At 54.4% G+C, this 20,782-nt stretch overlaps 9 protein-coding genes across 9 annotated transcripts; 5 read left to right on the forward strand and 4 right to left on the reverse strand.

Moving 5' to 3' along the window:
* Window positions 1–85: 85 nt before the first annotated feature.
* Window positions 86–482, forward strand: M409DRAFT_58031 (uncharacterized protein; the record flags this gene model as incomplete). Its single annotated transcript, XM_033813799.1, has 2 exons — window positions 86–138; window positions 191–482. 2 exons carry the CDS (start codon window positions 86–88, stop codon window positions 480–482), a joined length of 345 nt encoding a protein of 114 aa, XP_033663497.1.
* A 1,076-nt stretch (window positions 483–1,558) lies between these two features.
* On the forward strand, window positions 1,559–3,627 carry M409DRAFT_58032 (uncharacterized protein; the record flags this gene model as incomplete). Its single annotated transcript, XM_033813800.1, has 2 exons — window positions 1,559–3,382; window positions 3,451–3,627. 2 exons carry the CDS (start codon window positions 1,559–1,561, stop codon window positions 3,625–3,627), a joined length of 2,001 nt encoding a protein of 666 aa, XP_033663498.1.
* Window positions 3,628–4,257: 630 nt separating this feature from the next.
* M409DRAFT_26852 (uncharacterized protein) lies at window positions 4,258–4,653 on the forward strand (the record flags this gene model as incomplete). The annotated part of the gene is made up of 1 exon (XM_033808301.1): window positions 4,258–4,653. One exon carries the CDS (start codon window positions 4,258–4,260, stop codon window positions 4,651–4,653), a length of 396 nt encoding a protein of 131 aa, XP_033663499.1.
* A 200-nt stretch (window positions 4,654–4,853) lies between these two features.
* On the reverse strand, window positions 4,854–5,787 carry M409DRAFT_68928 (uncharacterized protein; the record flags this gene model as incomplete). Its single annotated transcript, XM_033818051.1, has 2 exons — window positions 4,854–5,493; window positions 5,549–5,787. The coding sequence occupies 2 exons, from the start codon at window positions 5,785–5,787 to the stop codon at window positions 4,854–4,856; spliced, it is 879 nt and encodes a 292-aa protein (XP_033663500.1).
* A 352-nt stretch (window positions 5,788–6,139) lies between these two features.
* Window positions 6,140–7,207, reverse strand: M409DRAFT_26854 (uncharacterized protein; the record flags this gene model as incomplete). The annotated part of the gene is made up of 1 exon (XM_033808302.1): window positions 6,140–7,207. The coding sequence occupies one exon, from the start codon at window positions 7,205–7,207 to the stop codon at window positions 6,140–6,142; it is 1,068 nt and encodes a 355-aa protein (XP_033663501.1).
* A 552-nt stretch (window positions 7,208–7,759) lies between these two features.
* M409DRAFT_26855 (uncharacterized protein) lies at window positions 7,760–8,602 on the reverse strand (the record flags this gene model as incomplete). Its single annotated transcript, XM_033808303.1, has 1 exon — window positions 7,760–8,602. The coding sequence occupies one exon, from the start codon at window positions 8,600–8,602 to the stop codon at window positions 7,760–7,762; it is 843 nt and encodes a 280-aa protein (XP_033663502.1).
* A 476-nt stretch (window positions 8,603–9,078) lies between these two features.
* M409DRAFT_68931 (uncharacterized protein) lies at window positions 9,079–13,730 on the forward strand (the record flags this gene model as incomplete). The annotated part of the gene is made up of 2 exons (XM_033818052.1): window positions 9,079–9,800; window positions 9,851–13,730. 2 exons carry the CDS (start codon window positions 9,079–9,081, stop codon window positions 13,728–13,730), a joined length of 4,602 nt encoding a protein of 1,533 aa, XP_033663503.1.
* A 2,274-nt stretch (window positions 13,731–16,004) lies between these two features.
* On the forward strand, window positions 16,005–19,283 carry M409DRAFT_58036 (uncharacterized protein; the record flags this gene model as incomplete). The annotated part of the gene is made up of 3 exons (XM_033813801.1): window positions 16,005–16,021; window positions 16,182–19,120; window positions 19,174–19,283. The coding sequence occupies 3 exons, from the start codon at window positions 16,005–16,007 to the stop codon at window positions 19,281–19,283; spliced, it is 3,066 nt and encodes a 1,021-aa protein (XP_033663504.1).
* A 343-nt stretch (window positions 19,284–19,626) lies between these two features.
* M409DRAFT_26858 (uncharacterized protein) lies at window positions 19,627–20,166 on the reverse strand (the record flags this gene model as incomplete). The annotated part of the gene is made up of 1 exon (XM_033808304.1): window positions 19,627–20,166. One exon carries the CDS (start codon window positions 20,164–20,166, stop codon window positions 19,627–19,629), a length of 540 nt encoding a protein of 179 aa, XP_033663505.1.
* Between the last annotated feature and the right edge of the window lie 616 nt (window positions 20,167–20,782).

Below are 20,782 nucleotides of genomic sequence, written 5' to 3' on the forward strand. Positions count from 1 at the left end.
ACATAGAGGTCGTCGCCTGCTCAAACATTCGAAACACCGCGATTCGTCTCCGGCGACATCACCAGTCCATCGCCAGTCAGCGAACATGGCGCAACCCACGAGCCAGCAGGGCTACTACGAGTTGTACAGAGGCACTTCGTAAGTCTATCGCTTGCGCAGTTTGTAACACACATACTGACACGCATCTCAGCATCGGCCTCGCTCTCGCAGACACCCTTGACGACCTGATCAGCAGCCGCCGAATCGAGCCCCAGCTCGCCATGCGCATCATGGCCAACTTCGACCAAGCGATCGCAACCGTTCTCGGAGACAAAGTCAAAGCGCGCATGAGTTTCAAAGGACACCTGGACGTCTACCGCTTCTGTGACGAGGTCTGGACCTTTGTGATCAAGGACGTCAAGTTCAAGATGGACAACTCGCAGCAGATCGAGGCGGAGAAGGTCAAGATTGTGGCGTGCCAGAGCAAGGACAAGGCTGCGTAGGACGCATCCCACGTGCGTCATTCTTTTCCGCCCATAAAACGAGAGTAATTGCAGAAAGCGGTCATCCTTGCGTGCTGGACGAGCGACCCCCTCTGGCCGAATCGCACATCTCGAGGTTATTAGATACCTGGAACGGCTGAAAGACACCATCATCATAAACACAAAAAAGAATCCGCACGGGAAGCATCTCTCAACAAGCCGTGTCCGATAGAGGACCATCCGAATACCGGAGAACGTCGACATTCGTAGAAATTGGATGGATCGCGAACGGCGTTGGTGATAGAGATTGCTCGTCCTACCGGGCTACAGAGCGGACCACATCAGAATGGTTGGAGCCCGACACTGCCTCAAACAGCAATGAGGTTCTTATGATACCCATGAAATCGACGACAGAATGCTGCACTTCTAGAGTAGCTGATGAATGAGAATTGCTACTCAGACATTTCCCTCCGTGCTTTCTACAATCTTTGACCATTTTATGATTTTGGACATGTTTTCCTGAGTATCTTCGCTACTACATTGACAGCATTGTTTACTCCACTCATCAATCGTTGCCAATGCAAACGATATAGTCTTCGGGAACGACTTCCGCGTTTAGTCTAGGTGATCGGAATCGTCAATCTCTTCCGCATGTGCACGCCGTTATCATCGCTAGCTCTCCACCGTGCAGAACATCTTAGTCACTACTACCGACAGCTATTAGACCGACCGATGTAAGTCCTCAATTGAGCAGTCCTGACTGACTGTGCTCTGTGTTTGTTGTATATCTTTGCTTTCTACCTTTTTGTCTTTGTTGAAGCAGTGGGAAGAAGAAGCGTAGGAAGACAGCACAGTAAGCGACTGTTGCCATACCGCTCTGTTCGCCTCTTCTTCACGCTCCATTGCTTCGTTATACGGCGTAGCAGCTTTACTTGTACAAGACCTTTCGCGGTACACGGCATCCTACAGCTCCCGAGCTACTCGTAACCACCAACGGTGATCAGAAAGAGCTAGGCGCCAGCAGCAGCAGTGGTGAAGCATTGAGGCGCGGCGGTCAGAGTTAAGGAAGACAAGAACAGGCGATACTAGAGCACAAGATGAGCAGCAACAGACCTATCGCGGCACGGAACCGCAGCGACTCGCCCTCGACATCGCGAAGCTTAGGAACAAGCTACAGACAGCAACACATCGCAGCGATCGCCGAAGAAGCCATTGCGCAAGACCTGCAAGATGAGGACTTCCCGGGTGACGAGGAGCAAGATGGAGGATTGGGAGACGGGGACCTTCTCAGCAGGATTCAGACAGCACCTGAGATACCCGCCATGGGACCACACAGTATGACAGGGCACTATCGTCGGCCGTCGTACATGGCTGCTACGGGGCGTCCCTTCTTGGGAGCTCAGCAGCCAGAGAGTGTGGTGCCTGTGGCGCAGGACTGGGAGGCAGCGATTGGAGAGGAGAGGAGCTTGTTGCGAGACAATAACATCATTCCACCGAAACATCCGCGACGGAGGGAGAGTGGGGCGAGTGACAGAGGGTTGAGGAAGATGATTAGTACGACATTCAGCATTCGGAAGAGGAGTGTGCAGGCGGAGGAGGACGGGGATGGAGATGCTATCTTGCCCACCGAACAGACGGCGTTGCTTGGGAATGGTGTTGAAGGAAGGGATCCCAATGCGCCGTATGGAGGAGAGGACAGCCCGGAGAATATCTCGAGGAAGTGGGAGGAGGCTGTTGAGGGAGGGAAGATCCACACGAGTTGGCAAAGAGAAGCGAAGACATTGACGAGATATTCGGCGCCGCTGATCTTCACATTCATTCTACAGCAATCACTCACTTTGACGAGTGTGTTCACGGTGGGACACATTGGAAGAAATGAGCTGGGCGCTGTGAGTTTGGGCAGCATGACTGCAAATATCACCGGATATGCAGTGTACCATGGACTTGCTACATCCTTGGATACACTCTGTGCGCAGGCCTACGGCAGTGGGAACAAGAAGCTTGTTGGCCTGTACCTGCAGAGAATGATCTTCTTTCTCTGGGCCATCACAGTCCCCATTGCGATCCTCTGGGCTGCTTCGACACAAATTCTCTACAAGATCGTCCCGGAGAAGGAGATCGCAGAGTTGGCCGGAAACTATCTGAAAGTACTGATTATTGGAGCACCAGGCTATAGCTCGTTCGAGGCTGCGAAACGATACGTCCAAGCACAAGGCCGCTTCGACGCCACGCTCTATGTCTTGCTCATCGCCGCACCGCTCAACATCCTCATGCACTACCTCTTCGTCTGGGTGTTCAAATGGGGCTTCATCGGGTGTCCCATCGCGGTCGTCACCACCGAAACCCTCATGCCCATCCTCCTCTTCCTGTACGTCCGCTTCGTCGGCGGAATGGAGTGCTGGCCAGGCTTCACCCGCAAGGCGTTCAAGAACTGGGGTCCCATGGTCCGTCTGGCCCTCCCCGGTCTTGTCATGGTGCTCGCCGAGTTCCTTGCTTTCGAGATCCTCACACTGGCTTCCGCACGCATCAGTGCCACCCACCTCGCGGCAAACACGATCCTCCAGTCCCTCAGCGTCCTGTCCTACCAGCTACCCTTCCCCCTCTCCATCGCAGCCTCCACGCGAACCGCCAACCTCATCGGCGCCGGCCTCCCCGCTGCGGCAAAGGTCACGACGAAAGTCACCTTCATCATGGGCGTGGGCGTCGGGCTATTCAGCATGGTCTTCCTGGCCGCGTTGAAAGACTACCTCCCCCGACTCTTCACCTCCGACGCCGACGTCGTGCTCCTCGCCGCGAACGCCCTCCCCGTCAACGCAGCCCTACAACTCTTCGACGCCCTAGCCGCGCAAGCAAACGGCCTGCTCAGAGGTCTAGGGAAACAAGAATTCGGAGGCTACGTGAACCTCTTCGCTTACTACGTGGTACGTCCTTTGCCCCCATAGCACCGTCACCGTCACCGCACGTGAAACACCACTAACACAAGTCACAGATCGCCCTCCCCATCTCCTTCGGCCTGGGCTTCGGCCTGCACTGGGATTTGATAGGACTTTGGGCCGGTCCCGCCCTGGGACTGGCGATTGTAGCGGGTTTCGAAATGGTGTACATTTACAGGACTTCGTATGAGAAGGCTAGTGAGGAGGCGGCGAAGAGGAATGTGCTTGGTTGATACTAGTGACATCATTGGTCTTTGCTGACGACAGTTGCGTTGGGGGGTTCTGTTGCATGGCGTCTCGTTCCTTGAGCGATGGGGTTGTTTGGTGAAACGAAACGGCTGTGTGATAGGGGATTTGAGATTCATGTGGGGGGGCGTTGTAGATATTTGTGTAGATTGTGTCATTTATGAGAACTAGGGGTGGTCCAAGTCCATGGATGATATCTCGTTCTTGTTCTTCTCCTAAGGGGTTCAAAGGACAACGAACAACCGCACCGAGCTTGATCGTTGAACTCGGCTGGGTTTACGGCCTACTGAATCACGGCGATGCGTTCTCAACTCTCCACGCAAATCTCAATGACGAATCAACTTCTGACCACGCTTCACGTTACCGTCACGAAACCCTTCCAAATGAACGTGCCCGACAAACAACTCCTGTGAAGCCTGACCCTGTCACAAGTGTATCGCAGAAATTTGATATCATCCGTCCGTTCAGTGCCCAACGGTGCCAGCACATTGGTTCTGGTCATCTGTACCAACCTTGATCTGTTCATATAGATGTAGTTACAGCCATGGAGACATCCCAATACTCAATACTCCTTTGATCCCTCGACCAAACAGCCGTCAGCAGAGAAGATCTTCAACATGAAACTCACACTCCTCAGCCTGACAACCTTCCTCCTGACCGTCTCTGTCTCAGCTGTACATCCCCTCCCCATCCCATTCCCTCGCCCCGAGTTGACAAGGCAGCAGATCCCAACCCCCACCGTCTTCGAAAACCGCCAACCCCACGAAATCCACCAACACCACCATCACCACCACGGTGCGTCCGGCTCCCCCATGACGCTGGAGAAGATGAAGCGAGAGGCCACGCCCCACGAAGTTTTCGAACATCACCACCATCATCACGCGGATGGGACGGAGATGACGAGTGCGGAGATGGAGGATATGAAGGGGAAGAGGGGAGCGCACGAGGGGCATTTGGGGGAGGGGATGCAAGAGGCGAGGGAGGATGGGGATATTTATGGGACGTTGTGGTAGACGCGGGAAGGACGAGATTTTTGGGGTGATGTGTTGTATGCGGAGATTGGTCTTTCTGTAGGTTATGTCGTATGTTACGCTGTCATCTTCAGCAACATGCGTCTAGTTTGCACCAAATCCTCGTCGACTCTTTCGTCACCAAGAAAGATATGAAAGCCTGCTCGTCTCCACAGCAAGCCCAACATGCCAATTCACCCTCATCACCGATCCCTCCCCAGCCTCTCCTCCTCGTCCTCAATCAACTCATACGCCGGCTTGAACTTCCCATCCAACTTCAACGCCGGATTAGGATGCGTATCATCCGTCCCTCCCAAGCTCGTATACCCCATATCATACAACTCGCAATACTCCACGCCGACCTCTCTTATGAACGTCCAGATGTCCGCATAATGCCAATCGATTACCGGGTGGATCCGCATGAAGCTCGGCCAGCCGCCATCGGTGGGGTCGAAGTGCGTGAGGTTGGCGCCGTGGGGATCTGTTCGACGGGTGCCGACGAAGATGGCGCGGACTTGGGGGTAGTCGGCGAGGTATGAGGCGAAGGCTTCTTTCATTGGTTTGTGGTATTGGGCGAGGGAGAGGTGGTATTTGGCGGCGGAGCGGGAGACGAAGGTCGTTACGGAGGGGAAAGGGTTCGGCGTGACGATGTACACGGAGCGGAGCGTTGGAGGGAGTTTGATCGGCTGTTCGCGGGGCTGAGGCGGGTGGGAGTTGTTGGTCGTGATCGTTGATGGCGGCGTTTGATGGCCGGTGGAGTGGGTGTGGAGGGCGGCGAGGTAGAGGATCAACAGGACGAGACAATCCTTGCCGCCATTGTAGGAGAAGGAGAGCTCATCTAGACTTGAGTGCTTAGCCGTCAGTATCATGACCATCTACAGCCTCTATACTGACTCACCTGTACTTCTCCAACGCCTCCCCGATAACGTCCAACGATATCCTCGTCTGCTGCTGCACCTGCCGCACCCTCTCCGAGCCAGGCTGTCTCTCCAGCAGATCACACACCCTCTTGTGTACCCTCGCGCACTGCTCGGACAGCGACTGCGTCTCGACTACCTCATCCTTGATGTTGTGGTCGGCGTGGAGGGGAGCTGCTGCTTTGGCCGAGGCTTCCTCATCGCTGCGAGCTGCTGGCATTACCGGTGCTGAGATCCTCCGTAGGCATGTAGAGAAGGCGGGGTTAGAGGCGGGTGAGGGCGATACGGGGCATGTTCTGTGCAGGAGGCGGCCAGTAGTACGAAGGGCTGAAGTCAGCATTGATGGAGGGATCCAAGAGTTGCCGAACCCTGATGAGCAGTGGGGCAACGCCGCGATTTGGCGGGGGGATGGAAAGACGTCGAAGTTCGATTTGAACTTTGTTAATCTGGATGGGCGATTGTCTGGGTGTGTGAAGCAATTAATGCGACTGAGAAACGCGGCTTGTATTTGCTCCGTGGCAAGAGAGCTTGTGTTCTGTTTGTCGTGTTTCCGTATCACAATGTTCCACCCCTCACCCTCTGTTCAATGTATTCCCACTGCCTTTCGGGTTTGCCTCCACGTACTCATCCCAATCTCGCGCCTTCATAGTCTCCCTATCCGCCAGATCCATATCGTCCTCGTCAACCTCAGGCTTGATCCCACTCTGCGCTCCACCACCTTCGATCATGCCTCCACGTTTCCGCTCTTCCTCAAGATACTCATCAATGCTCATGGTCGGCAGGCTGTGATCAGGTCTAAAGACGCCATCGCGGAACTCCGTTCTCTTGCTGGTGAGGGTAAAAGGGCGTAACGGTTTGCCCTGGCCGTCGAGAAGCGGTCCGCGCATTCCTGCAGAGAGATGTGGCGCATCCAGGCGTTCGCTGTAGCCATTTGCGTTTCTTCCATTTCGTTCTCTTGCATCATTCGGCTGCTGTCGCTGGTCCGGTGGCGGGGATGGAGGCGCGAGGGAGAGGATGTGGAGCTCTTGGCCTATGGACTCGAAAGATGCAAAAGTCTGGTGCGTGCAATAGGCGATGTTCGTCAACTGCAACTGGCGATATGCTTCGTCGTCGTTCTGTACAATCTGCGGATTTTGTCGCATATACTCGAGCTTCTGCTTCAGCGCCTTCTCTTCCTTGAACCGTCTGATCTTTGCATCTCTTCGTGCTGCGGGATCGCTCGTTGAGGCGGTGGAGAAGGTGTTCGGCGACTCTTGGTACTGTTCGAACAGCCTGACATCCTCCTTCGACAGCAGCTCATAGTTATCCAGCTGCTTCAAATATCTCTCGAAGCTTTGCTGCGCTTTTTGAAGGTTGGCTTTCCGCTGCTCTTGGCCGTTGATTCGTAATATCAGCTCGGCGAGGCGGTAGTTGAGGAGGAGGTATTGGAGGTCGGTCGTTCCTATGTCTTCGAGGGACTCGTTTGGGCTGAATAGGGAGATCTGTTCTACGATCTTGAGGCATTCTTCGTACAGCTGGATCGCCAGCAGGAGGTTGTCTTGAAAGCTCGCCGAGTTGCTGTCGTAGCTGTTCTCGATCGTCCCTCGCTTCTGTTCGGCTTCTGAGTACACAGAACGGAGACTGCGATGTTGCTCTGCCATGCTCTCGCAGGTGACGGTTTGCGGTGTCGATGTTGGTGTTGATGTGGATGCTGGACTGCTCGAATCTGAAGCTCTGGTGATCTTTCCCTTGCGCGTGTGGCGTCGTGGCGTCAGCAGCAGCAGGCGCGTGTGATCCGCGTCCGAGGGCTCGAAAACTTTCTCCCCTTTCACATTCCATCAAAAACACATGCATTTGGACATCTTGGACTACGAGAGGTGAAGAAGATACACCAGGAAGAGAATTTATCAGCGGCGTCTTTCTCGATCCTTGTGACTATCAGACTCGACCCGACGTTACATACTCTCGTCAGCGGAAACACGGAGAGATCAGAGACATTCACGCTCGACCACGATGGCTCGCTGGCAATTCTGGAAATGTTCCTTCATTAAACCAGCATCATCATTATTTCAGGACCCGTGTTCTCCCCCATGAATTGACAGGGAGAAGGCCGGTCTTGTTACACATCAGCTCTGCACGACACCAAAATCCAGAGATACCGTCGAGAGCGTCGAACAGACACGATCTACCGTAACCGCTACGCATCGTTCTGATCATGGAGACAATTGCCGCACTTCCTCCACCCGCCGAAGCCAATTGGTAACCAGAGCCCTGAAAAGATCTGTCTCATGCTTGTCGACCGGTAACCCATGATCTGCTCGATCCAGGGCCACGAAGCTTGCACGCGGATATGACTTCAACAGTGGCCAGGAATCGCGATATCCCACCACGCTGTCTTGTCGGCCTGTCAAAATCAAGGTCGGCTTGAGGAAAGGAGCCTCTGCGCTATGCATCGTCACCGACAGCCTGTACAGGGTTGGGTCGTTCCGTATTGAACCAAGGACCGCCGCATCCGATTTCGCGACTGCAGGTAATACTTTATCCACGAGTCGGTGTTTGAATGTCTCGACATATTCCGATGTTTGGACAGGAATGTCGCCTAGCTTCTCCACCTCAGCATCCCCTAGAGAAGCCAGCAGCTTTTCGTCCTTAATGGCAGGCGTGAAAGAGTCAAGGTCTCGCTTCGAGTTCTCCGGCTCCACCAGTGGCACGCGAAGAAGAAGCCCATCGATGGAGTCCGCGTACTTGTATGCTATGGCGCGGGCGAGGTATGCGCCGCACGAACTGCCCGTCACGAGAAATCTTGATGGAAGGATGTGCTTCTCCACAAAGGTCGAAAGCCTCTCGAATATGTCGTCCAAACTTTTGATGCCGTGCGCAGGCGTCTTGCCCATTCCTGGCAAGTCGACATATACCCGACGATAGCCGTCCAGTTTGTCGAAGATTGGTTCTAGGTCGTGGGCCTCGACAGCTCCTGATATTTCCCAGCCATGTATGACGAGCACTGGCAGGCCTTGGCCTTCATACCGCACTGCTAGGTCGTGTGAGTCGGTCATGTTTTCTTCAACATATGACGAGTAGGACTGATCATCTGAACGAGAAGGTTCACAGCGTAGACGAAATCGTTCTTGAGTCGACGAAGATGCGGCTGTGCCGGGTGGATCCTAGTGTGAAAGCTGACCAATCCTCGAGCACCCCAGTAATAACACGGTTGTTGTAAAAGGGCGCGGGCATGCGAATTCATGTGAAACTTGGAACGCACGGGCAGTCAGTGAGTGAATGAGATTGTGTCAGTGCATTTGCATGTGATTTTCCACCTGTGGCGCACGCGCTGTGGCTGGTGCCGTTGCGTCTTTCAACCGCGACAAACAGCGGACTTCAAGACAACCACAAACACGCCTTGCATCTTGCATCTGCATGCAGCAACAAGCGCTGCTGTCCACCACAGCCGGCTTGTTCCTTTGCTCCACGAGCATCTCTATGTTGCTCGCTTTGCTCTTCAACTGACCGACCAGCACTCACATCGCCCACCATGGGCGCACCAGAGCAGTCGCCGCTCAAGCGCGACGTGGACGACCACCACGATGCGCCGGATTCCGAAGACGATTCACCATCTGGCGGCCCACCCACCAACTTCAATGAGAAGCGACGTGCTCAGAAGGCCATCTTCGAGGCATGGCTCACCAGTTCCGCCGGGCAGGAAGCCTTGAAGCCAAAGACCAAAGATGGCCGCATCAAAGAGGAAGCCGACGAAATGCAGTCGATCCACTCGCTTCTGGCACAACAGCAACTGGGGAGTCAAATTGTCAAGAACCCACGCGAGTACCAGATCGAGCTTTTCGAGAGGGCCAAGAAGGAAAACACCATTGCCGTGCTCGACACCGGATCTGGCAAGACCCTCATCGCCGTGCTTCTCCTTCGTTGGATCATCGACAATGAACTCGAGAGACGAGCAGCGGGCCATGATCCAAAGATCTCATTCTTTTTGGTAGCTTCGGTCACTCTTGTCTACCAGCAATTCTCTGTCCTCGACTGCAACCTCGACCACAAGGTGACACGTCTTTGTGGAGCAGATGGCGTTGACCGCTGGAATCACGCAAAGTGGTTGGAGATGTTCGCCGAGAACAAGGTCATCGTTTGTACTGCGGAAATCTTGTTCCAATGCCTATCCCACAGCTACATCTCCATGAAACAGATCAATCTGCTGATTTTCGATGAGGCACACCACACCAAGAAGAACCACAACTATGCGAGGTATGATAAGCTTTTGAGTCCAATCGTGTGGCATGCTAACAATGTTGTAGGATCATCAAAGACTTCTACTTGCACGAGCCGATGGCCGATCGACCCAGAGTCTTCGGTATGACTGCGAGCCCCATCGACGCGAAGACGGACGTCATCCAAGCGGCTTCAGAACTTGAGACTCTCCTGGATTCCAAGATCGCCACCACGAAAGACATGAGTCTGACAGAAGCAATAAAGCGACCAGAAGAGAGTGTGTTGAGGTACGGGGCATTACCCCATGCCGGCTTCGAAACGCCCCTGCTGCAGTCCTTGAAAGCCCGCTATGGACACATCACTTCATTCCAGGACCCCTTCATTCGTGCTACAGAGGTTGCACGACATCTTGGTCGTTGGTGCGCTGACCGTTTCCTCTTGGATACGTTCTCAACCGAGAGATCTAGGAAGTTCGAGGTTGAGGTCGAGAAGAGGTTCTACGCTCGGCAAGGCCAACAAAAGGTTGCAGAGCTGGACGCTGCTGTCCAGGAGATTCGTGACGCGATCGAGTATGTCCAACAGCAAAGCTCGGCCGTAAGTTCCAAGTTGAAGCCTCGCGACCTCAGCTCGAAGGTCTTGGAGCTTCAAAAGTATCTGTGGATGCAGTTCGAGAGGAAGTCGAATCACCGCTGCATTATCTTTGTTGATCGCCGGCACACCGCACGTCTCCTACACGCCCTGTTCCAGAGAACTCGGACACAGCACATGCACTCCCATTTCCTAGTCGGCTCTGCCAAGGGCAATGTGGACGAGGACAACTTCACGTTCAGATCGCAGGTCATGACATTGCTCAAGTTCAGGAAAGGCGAGTTGAACTGTCTCTTCGCCACATCCGTCGCCGAGGAAGGCCTCGATGTTCCGGATTGCAATCTCGTTGTCCGCTTTGACATGTACAAGACCATGATCCAGTATGTGCAGAGCAGAGGCAGAGCCAGAAACCAGAACTCCAAGTTCATCCACATGGTGGAGAACAGCAACTCAATACATGAACAGACCCTTGGCGAGGTTCGCTATCAAGAATCGAGCATGAGGGCATTCTGTGACTTACTGCCAAACGATCGCAAGCTCGAAGGCAACGAAGACGGTCTCGAGCTGCTCATGGAGAAAGAGAAGAACCTACAAACGTATACTGAGCCTTCGACTTCCGCCAAGCTAACATACGGCAACGCATTGGGTATACTCGCCAACTTTGTCTCGGCCATTCCGACAGACACTGACGAGCCACAACATCCAACATATGTGGTGTCTCCTCGAGGGTCAAAATTCGTCGCTGAAGTCGTTCTACCTCCGAACTCTCCACTTCGGTCTTCACTCTCGAAGCTGCACACCAAGAAGATGCTCGCAAAGCGGTCGGCGGCATTCGAAGCGTGCATTGAACTCCGGAGAAAGAAGTACCTCAACGAACACTTTATGCCAATATATCAGAAGAAGCTACCAGCGATGCGCAATGCTTTGCTGGCGGTGGATTCGAAGAAGAAGAACGAATATACAATGCTCATCAAGCCGAGCATTTGGCAAGAGCAGAGAGGAACGTTGCCATCAGAACTCTTCGTCACCATCGTCGACTTTCCACTGGGATTGGAGACGCCACACCAATCTCTGGCACTTCTGACGAGAACTCCGATGCCGCAGTTCCCGTCCTTCCAAGTCCACCTTAATGATGGTCGTGCCTCCAGCGTGGTCTCAGCGGGACTTCACAAGTCACTACCCCTTGACGACAGAATTTTGGCAAAGTTGACGCGCTTTACCTTGAAAGTGTTCGAGGACGTCTTCAGCAAGACGTATGAGGAGGATGCTTCAAAGCTGTCGTACTGGATCGCACCTCTGAAATGCTCCCTGCCGGCCGATGGTGAAGTGGACGAGACAATCGGCGACCTTGATCCCCTCGCGGCCATCGATTGGCCACTGCTCGACGAAGTCTTCACGCACGGCAGCTACAGCTGGACACCTGATATGGAGGACAGCTTTCTGGCAGATCGGTTCCTTGTCGACGTCTGGGACGGCAGTCGGAAATTCTATACGAAGCAAGTAGACACGACTCGCAAGGCGACAGACCCCATCCCCGAAGGTGTGGCGAAGTCCAAGTTCACCGGCACGATCTTGGACTACAGTGTCAGTCTGTGGAAGAAGGCGCGCAAGGAGCGTGAAGCATTCTGGTCTCGCACGCAACCCGTTGTGGAGGCCGAGAAAGTCCTCCAACGTCGAAACGTGCTGGCTCCCGCAGAGCAGAAAGAGCTCAACCAGGCCACTAAAGCCTATTTGTGCCCTCAGCCATTGCGCATATCTGTCCTGCCGACCAAGGTTGCCACGTCGTGCTTCATCTGGCCTGCTATCATCCATCGATTCGAGTCGTATCTCATCAGCATTGAGGGGGCCACTTCGATCGGTGTTCAGTGTGGACCAAACTTTGCTCTGGCAGCATTCACCAAGGACTCCGACAACCAAGGTGACTACGACTCAGACGAGAAAGTCAACTTCCAGCGTGGAATGGGAGAGAACTACGAGCGTCTGGAGTTCATCGGCGACACCTTCCTCAAGACCGCCACCACATTGTCGACCTTCATCATGAATCCGAACGAGAACGAATTCGAGTTTCATGTGAGACGAATGCAGATGCTGTGCAATAAGAACCTCTTCGAGACTGCCTTGGAGTTGAAGCTCTTCGAATACATTCGCAGCATGTCTTTTAACCGTCGATATTGGTACCCTGAGGGTTTGAAGCTCCTGATTGGTACCGGTGTTGTCAAGGGCCAGGAGAAGGAGATGTACCATGAGGCCAGAGAGCACGCACTCGGCGAGAAGACGATTGCTGACGTCTGCGAAGCCCTCATCGGAGCTGCATTCCTCTCCAATGACAAGCCTGGCGCCTGGGAGCCCAGCCACTGGGAGAATGCTGTCAAGACAGTCACTACGCTTGTCAGCAGCGATGACCACAAGATGCTCACATGGGAGGATTACAAGAAGGCCTACGAAAAGCCAGCCTACCAAACGGCAGACGTCACGGCAGTGCAGAGAGACCTGACAGAGAAGGTCGAGCGCGAGCACCCTTATCACTTCACATACCCTCGATTGCTCTACTCTGCTTTTGTGCATCCTTCGATGCCGTTCACCTACGAAAAGGTTCCCAACTACCAGCGCCTGGAGTTCTTGGGAGACGCCCTCCTCGACATGGCATCGATCACCTACCTCTTCTACAAGTATCCCGACAAGGACCCGCAATGGCTGACCGAACACAAAATGGCCATGGTTTCCAACAAATTCCTGGGAGCTCTCTGCGTCAACATCGGCTTCCACAAGCACCTCCGTCACCACCACGCCAAACTCGAGCACCAAATCCGCGACTACGCCACCGAACTCATCGAAGCGAAGCGAGTCGCCGGCTCGAGCGTCGACTACTGGACGACCGTCTCCGACCCACCGAAATGCCTACCCGATATCGTCGAAGCATTCGTCGGCGCCATGTTCATCGACAGCGACTTCGACTACCGCGTCGTACAGAATTTCTTCGACACGCACGTCAAGGACTACTTCCTCGACATGGCCATGTACGACACGTACGCCAACAACCATCCCTGCACGCATCTGCATAACATGCTCCAGACGACGTTCGGGTGTATGGATTACCGCCTCATGGCGAAGGAGTTGCCGAGCGTGGATGGGGTTACGGAGAGGAAGGATGTCGTTGCGGTGGTGATGGTGCACGATCGGGTCATCGCGCATAGCAAGGGGAAGAGTGGGCGGTATGCGCGGTTGAGAGCGGCGAATGGTGCGCTGGAGGTGTTGGATGGGTTGGCGCCTTTTGAGTTCCGGGCGAGGCTTGGGTGTGGTTGTCATCAAGAGGAGGAGGAGGGCGAGGAGGGAAAGAAGGAGTTTGAGTGTGGAGTGGGAGTGGATTGTGCTGTCTAGAGCATTGTCGGGCACGTCTCGCGTCGACCTTGGGATGGGCAATGGCAATGCGAAGACTCGCATGCATGCATTGATGAAGAACACGAGCTCCGTTAGAAATAGAGTGAGGTAGAGATAAGACACAGAAAGAAACTCAAGGCTCATGATCGACGACCCATGGAACGGATCCCTCCGCCCCAGTGCCGTCTTTCACGGACCACGGAGATGTTTGGAAATGTCTCAGTCGAGGTTGACCGGGGTTGGATCCTGTCTTTCACAAGCATCCTTGCATAGAGTTTGGGATGTTTCATACCGCATATGCTCGGGCGACGAGGCGACGCTGTGGAGTTGTTGCTTTCGTGACGGGAGTAAGCACTTGGACTTTGTGGCACTCTGCGACAGACGAGTGTGCAGGTTGTGATGAGGGTCATCGTGCGGCAACGAGGGGAGGTAAAGTGGAATATGAGGCGTGCTAGTCGCATGGCTGGTAAGGTAAGTGAGTGTGAGTGTGAGTATGTGATCTATTTGACTTTTCGGGTTCAATTTGGAAAGTAGGTAGGACGTTTTCCGCCAGGTGCGGCATCGTGGATTTGAGGTAAGTGATTTATTTGACTTTGGAAATTGATACGGAGCTTAGCACCGAAGATGTCGTCGTCTGGTTTGACCTACTTACTACTCTACTCTTCTTGTAGGTGAAGATGATGGTGACTGCCTGCGCTTCTGCAGACAGGGCGAATGGGGCTCGTCGAAGGCAGTGTGCAAAAGTACTCGCGCTGCTGTGTTGTGCTAATCACCCACCGCGCATTCAGCATCGACTGCTGCTTGGGTTCAGCTCAAGTCCGAGGGCGGTGTCGAGGAGGTGAAGTTGCTCTGGCAATGCGAAATCCCTCGACTCTTATCCTCATGTGGCGTATACCGGCGTCCGTTGATGAGGAGGATCTTGCTGTTGAAACTGCCCGATCTCAACCTGCGCCTCGCAAGGGCAGACGAATGAAGACGCCAAAAAGCAAAGCAATCGAAGACGAACGAGAGCTGAAAGCACAGTGTAGGTTTGTAGGTTTGTAGCTTGTGAAGGTGCCATCACGAAAAGAAGAAACGCAGAGTTGGTGTTTCACAAACCCGTAGCTGCAGCTTTGGTGGGATACTTTGTGCATGCAGCGATCGACGTGCTTTTTGAAGTCCTCTGCAGCTGCGGTGGTGGCGCTCGAGCAGCAGTTGTTGGCATGTCTCAACATCCCTGGAAGCCGCTGGAGTTTGAGGTGTGACGTCTGTCTGGGGTTCTGGAGGATCAACAATAGGAGGAATCAGGAATCAGGACCCCTTGGACGTGCCTGTCGCTCACCATCTATGAATAACGTCAGGCATCAGGATAATTTCCTGACGATAGCAGTGTCGGTGTATATTGCTTGTCGGAACAGGAGTTACTGTCTGCCGGCGGGGTGTGTTGTAGTGCCTTGCAGCAGAGGTACATGTCGTGGGAGCTGAAGATTGAGGCTGCATACGGGGAGGCGTCCGACGAGTGGGATGCATTGCTTTAAGTTGGAGAGGGATGGGGAGAGCCGACGGACCAGCAACTGTCGCCGTTGTCAGACGCGCAACGGTCTGCTGCTTCATCATCCGCGCCGCAATATTAAGGATCACCCAGGATTGTTCAGGCGAAGTTGTGAACTTAGCAGCGTAGAGGTAGAAGCGACCATTGGCTGGATGCAGCGGTGATGGTTTAGTGACAGGTCGCACAGCATCTCCAGGCGCAGGTGCAGCCAAGACGGCAAAAAGATGGCAGTTGGGGAGGTGTTGGTGAGTGAATGCTTGATGGTCGCGTATGTGGCTTTTCCCAAGCCCAAGGCCAGGGGAGGAAGGGCGGATGTGGTCTCGCCTCGCAGCGAATTTGGAGGATCGAGCAGTGTGCTTATCTTCTTCCAATGGCAGGCCAGCCCCATCTGCTCCGCGTCAATGCCACGCATAATCCCTATGATTTCGTGTATGCACGGCGGCACCGTCTGCTCGCGCTGCCTGTGATGGGGAAGAGTTGTAGGTGGGAGATTTTTCTGAGTGAGAGGCTCACTTTGGAGCTCAACAGCCGCCTCCACGAATTTCCCGGATCTCGACAGTCGCACCAGCAGCGTAGGCTGTGCGACTGGTATAGAGCAGAATAAGAAATCGCTGAGTCGCTCGCGTGCCTTTGCCCAGCACCGCGCCCAAGGTTGACACCACCACCCGTTCGGCTGCAGATGACAGTCAGCACTAGCTCGCCGGCACCCTGGGAAAGCTAGCAGCATCTCGCGTGCCTTCGATATGGGTTCAAGTAGCAGGTAAGTAAGGGGACTGGCCCGCCGTCGTCTGCGACTGATGCTACCGCCGCCGCCGCCGTCGCTCCCTCTGCCTCTGCCTCTCCATGTCCCTCCACCACCACACCAACGGGCACGGCGCGGCCAGAGGCAGGAGCCCGCTTGCTAACGACCACCCCTACAGGAGCCTCAAGGATGCCACCAAGGCCCTCCAGTCCCACTTCACCGGCTCCAAGATCCCCCTCTCCCTCCCCTCCGAGAGCCGCCGCATGCTGCAGGCCTTCATCGACGAGCACGACGGGAGCATAGACTATGACGAAGCCGCCAAAGCGAATCAAGAGCTGAAGCATTTCTGGGATAGACATGTCGGCACAAGCAGTCAGAAGCTGGGTGCCTTTGTGGGGGTCTTGAAAGAGCTGCGTCCGGCAATCGTCGACGATGAGGATCTGTTGGAGTGGTATCATCTCGCTGGGAAGCCAGTCATATGTGCAGCAGCGTACAAGAAGGCCGCCCTGGAAGACGCTCACGAATTTGTGACGAGTGTACTGGTTTACGATGAGGACGATGACAACGCCAAACAACGACAGAGGAATTCAGTACGGATATGCAACGATTTGCTCGGCATCTACATTGCGCGGACTCGAGGGATTGGTGAGCACGATGAGTTTGTGGCACCAGACAATGCGCAGATTGCGAAGCAGGTTGAGGGCGTGCTTGTGGCATACGGCAAGAAGATGCCCAAACATCTCTTCAACAGTCTCGATGACCTGATCGTTCGAGAGGACACTCGGTTGCAGGGGCTTACTCTGCTCAGCACTTTTCTCCAACATCAAGCGCCTCACCTTTACCTGGCTGACCAAACGCCCCTCGTCGACAACCTGCTGAAATGCCTCATGAACGATACCTCGACAACCATCCTGTCAGTGGCGCTCAAGTCGCTGATCATGCTGTTGCCTCACATCCCGCACACGCCCGGCTCTCGCTTACCCCGGCTCTTCCTTATCTACAGCAGGCTCCTTTGCTGGGAGAAGTTCAGCCCCCTCAGCACTGAAGCTCAAAAGAACCTTGTCACAGACGATCGAATCAGCGCTGATGATGATGGCGACTTTGGCGATGTTGGGATCGATCCCACGTGGGAGAAGTCCCGGCCAAAGGATGGTGTCGTGGAACCTGCGACGCCCGAAATCATGACCTACTTTACGTACCTTTACGGCCTGTATCCGTTGAACTTCATGAGCTACATACGAAAGCCTAGACGATTCTTGAAAAGCGTTGACTTTCCTGGAGCGGACGACTTCGATCTCGACCAAGCCGTGATTCGAAGCAGGAGCGACCAGTTCCGGCAGGTGCATCTTCTTCACCCCAACTTCTACAACTTGACCGTCGAGGAAGAGTTGAGCGATCCCAAATGGCCCAAGATGGACCCAGCAGACGTGGTAGCCGAGTGCCATGGCTTGGCTATGAATACCAAGCCAGCACTTCTCAGTCCAGGACCGCCGCCAACAAGCCGACTTCCAGATTTACCTCCTCTTCCACCTATCCCTTCAAACAACGGCTCGGTCTCACCTGCAATCAGCCATACCAGCTTCCGCTCTGGTCACAGCTGGCGCGATACTCAATCAACAGCGGTGGGAGGCTTTGACGCAGAAAGTCCAGTGCTCGGACCTGTCGAGGATAAGCAAGAACAAGTACGACCGAGCACCGCCCCGGGCCGATCTGCCATGTCACCAATGCTCGACGACTTCCCCATGCCCGCTGGTCCTTACTTCTCGACGCCAAGTGCCAAAGACCTTAAAGAGCCGCAGAACAATATGGAGTTCCTGCAGCAGAAGGTCACAGCCCTGCAGAATGATCTCAGCTTTGAACGATGGCACAAAGCTCAATACTCGCAGCATATCGGGCAGTTGATGAGGAAGAACGTCAAGGATGCTACCGTCGAGGCCGAAACACTGAACCTCATCAATGCCAATCGCGCTTTGAAGCAGCAACTGGAACAAGTTCGCAGTGCCAGAGAAGCCACCATCAAGGACTCCAACCTCACCCGGAAACAAGCCAGCAATTTGGAAACCAACATGACCGAGCGCTTCAACAAGATGAAGAAAGAGCAGGAGACGTGGGCTGCTGATGCCGACGAGCTGAAACGATTGCGAGCGGAGATGAAGCATTACCGTGATCTTCTATCTACCGCAGAAGCTCGCGAGTTAAACAAGTCACACGAAGTGGAGATGATGAAGCGGGACATGGAGCAGCTGCAGAAGTTGCAAGCCAGACTAAAGGAAGCACAGACGAGACTCAGGGAGTACGAATATCGCGAGTTCGACTTCGAGCAGGCGAAGCGAGAGCAAGAACTCCTGCAGAGTGAGAAGGAGACATTGCTCATGCGACTCCAACGCCAGGAACAGGATCGAGATAGGACTAAGAAGATGTTCACAGACAGGATAGCAGAGCTTGAGGCTCAACGTGAGCTGACGACACCGCACGACCGTCGACCGCCCACGACCCTCTCCATGGACAACCACACCACGCATCAGGCTCTGCTGGACAGTCAAGCGAAATTGGCTCAGTTGAAGAAGGCTCACTCCCGACTGCTCGAGCGCTTCACAGACTTGCAGATGGAGTATCAGTCTTGCAAGAACCAGCTTGAATCGCTGCGGGGGTACGGAGGAGACGCAAGCCGCAACAGTAGCGTTGGTGGATACAGCGACAGGACGCCAGATGCCATGAGCGGCGGGCTCGGGTATAGGGGAGGTGTGATCGAAAGCGTCTACGACGTCGCCAGCGAGTATGGCGCGCCATCTGAGAGCAACTTCACCAGCGTCAGCCAGAGCGATCCCACATCGAGACGGTTTCAAGACCGCAACAATCTCCCTGTCTCGCCCATCTCGCCGCCGAGGAGCGAAGCTACCTTCAACAGTTCGGCGGGATTGACGTGGAAGCCTCCGTCCACTGTGCACAGCGGGAGGTCGTACAACTCTAGCGTCACACCTTCTGGGTACAACCCCACCGCACCACTTTCTACTGATGAGAGGAGCGTGGTGAGCGGGCAAAGCGGCGGCAGTGGTGGCGACAAGTCTGGCAAGCCGAAGATTGCTGTGAACAGTGAGGTTCGGGTGTTCGGTAGAGGTAAGTCTTGCTCGAGTTCGCAGTAACGCGGATCTGGGGCTAACAGTCTACAGGTGGAGCACAGAACATCAAGATGAAACCGAAGGACAAGGAGAGAGAGCAAGCCAAACCTGAGCCCAAGAAAGGGGGTCTGAAAGGGTTGAAGGGCTTTGCAGGATTGTAATGGGCATGGAAAAATGGAATTACCGAACGTGAAAAGCGGGAGCTGGGAATAAAATGGATTGGCATTTGGAGCTTGGGCTATTTAGGACGCTAGATGTTGGACGACGTTCTTGATACCCTTGTACAGAGACGGTTGGATGTTGGCTGTCCACGTCTTTGAGAATGAGAAACGATTGCTGAGGTCTGGCAGAGCTTCATGTGTTCCACCGCGCAGTTCCGCCGTTGTCCATCTACGACACATCCTCAGCCTGACCACGCAAATCGACTTTTCCTGGATACCGTCGCATCTCCTCCCCTCCCGCCTGGCCCCTCGCCGACAAAACCAACCTCCCTGCGCAAAGCGCTCACCTCCACCTCCCGCCCATCACCCCCACGCCCACCGAAGCATCAAGCGCCTCCCCCAAAGTGCACGGCTCCTTCCACGCCGCGATATACCGCGCATGCCTCCCCCCGTTCCATCTCACACCAATCTCACTGCGTCCCGGCGTCATGCGCACACCGAAATACATTCCGCGCCAAGACCCCGTAGCGGGCTCCGCCGCCGACGGCGTCTTGTTTCCGAAGTGGAACACGACGTCGCCGCTTGCCGCGTGCTCGGCGAGGCAGAAGTTGTAGGCTTCTGGGGTGGAGATCTTGCTCCAGAGGATGTTGGTGTAGATGGTGGTGGTGTTGTGGGCGGGGGGTCTGAGGGAGAGGGCGGTTTGGAGATGGGGGGAGGTCGCGATGGTTGCGCTGAAGGTTGAGTTGATGGATCGCCTGCGGAGGGTGCGGAAATCGAGGGAGAGGAGGATGGTTTCGAGGAGTTCGGTTGTGTTGAAGACTTTGTCCGCCGCCGTGGGTGTCATGATGCTGTTGTTGACTTCGTTGGTTGCGTCAGACGCCATTTCGATGTTGGTGGTGGGTGGTTGAGTGTGTGGTGAAGTGTTGAATGTGTAGTCAGTAGTCAGTAGTCAGGTGGGCCTTGAACGAGGACGAAGCTAAGAGCACAAACGGAAGTTGACTTTGAATTCGACGCTAGCGCTCCTAAGGAAGGAGCGATTCTTGGCGTTCATGTGAAAGTCTCGCCAATCCGCTCAAAATGCCAACGTTCCTCCCCAGTTGTTTGCGATGTGTCGAATGAACATGATCTTCGATGAAAGGTTTGATGGCTTCAGAAATTGGAGAATGTCGATCGTTCCAGGTGTGTAGACCTCATCAGTCTCACACTTCGTCCCGGTCTGCTCGACATGCAAAGAGAGCTCTTCTGTCAAACGGGCTGTTGGCACACGCCTGCAAACTCCTTGCACGGTCGTTATAGAGCAGTTGATGGGAAGTTCTTCTTGCGCCTTCAAATACCTCGTCAATGACTAGCAAGCGCAGAAAATCGTGTACACCGTTTGGCTCCGGAGCCTATGGCCTATGTCCCCTGCTTAATTACCTGCATGGTAACAATTGCGAAGTATACCTAAGCCACAAAGATTGTGGACAACGTATTCGCTCGATATTCGTGCCACTAGAGGA

This window comes from Zasmidium cellare (assembly GCF_010093935.1).
Source record: "Zasmidium cellare ATCC 36951 unplaced genomic scaffold M409scaffold_34, whole genome shotgun sequence".
Classification (NCBI taxonomy): domain Eukaryota; kingdom Fungi; phylum Ascomycota; class Dothideomycetes; order Mycosphaerellales; family Mycosphaerellaceae; genus Zasmidium; species Zasmidium cellare.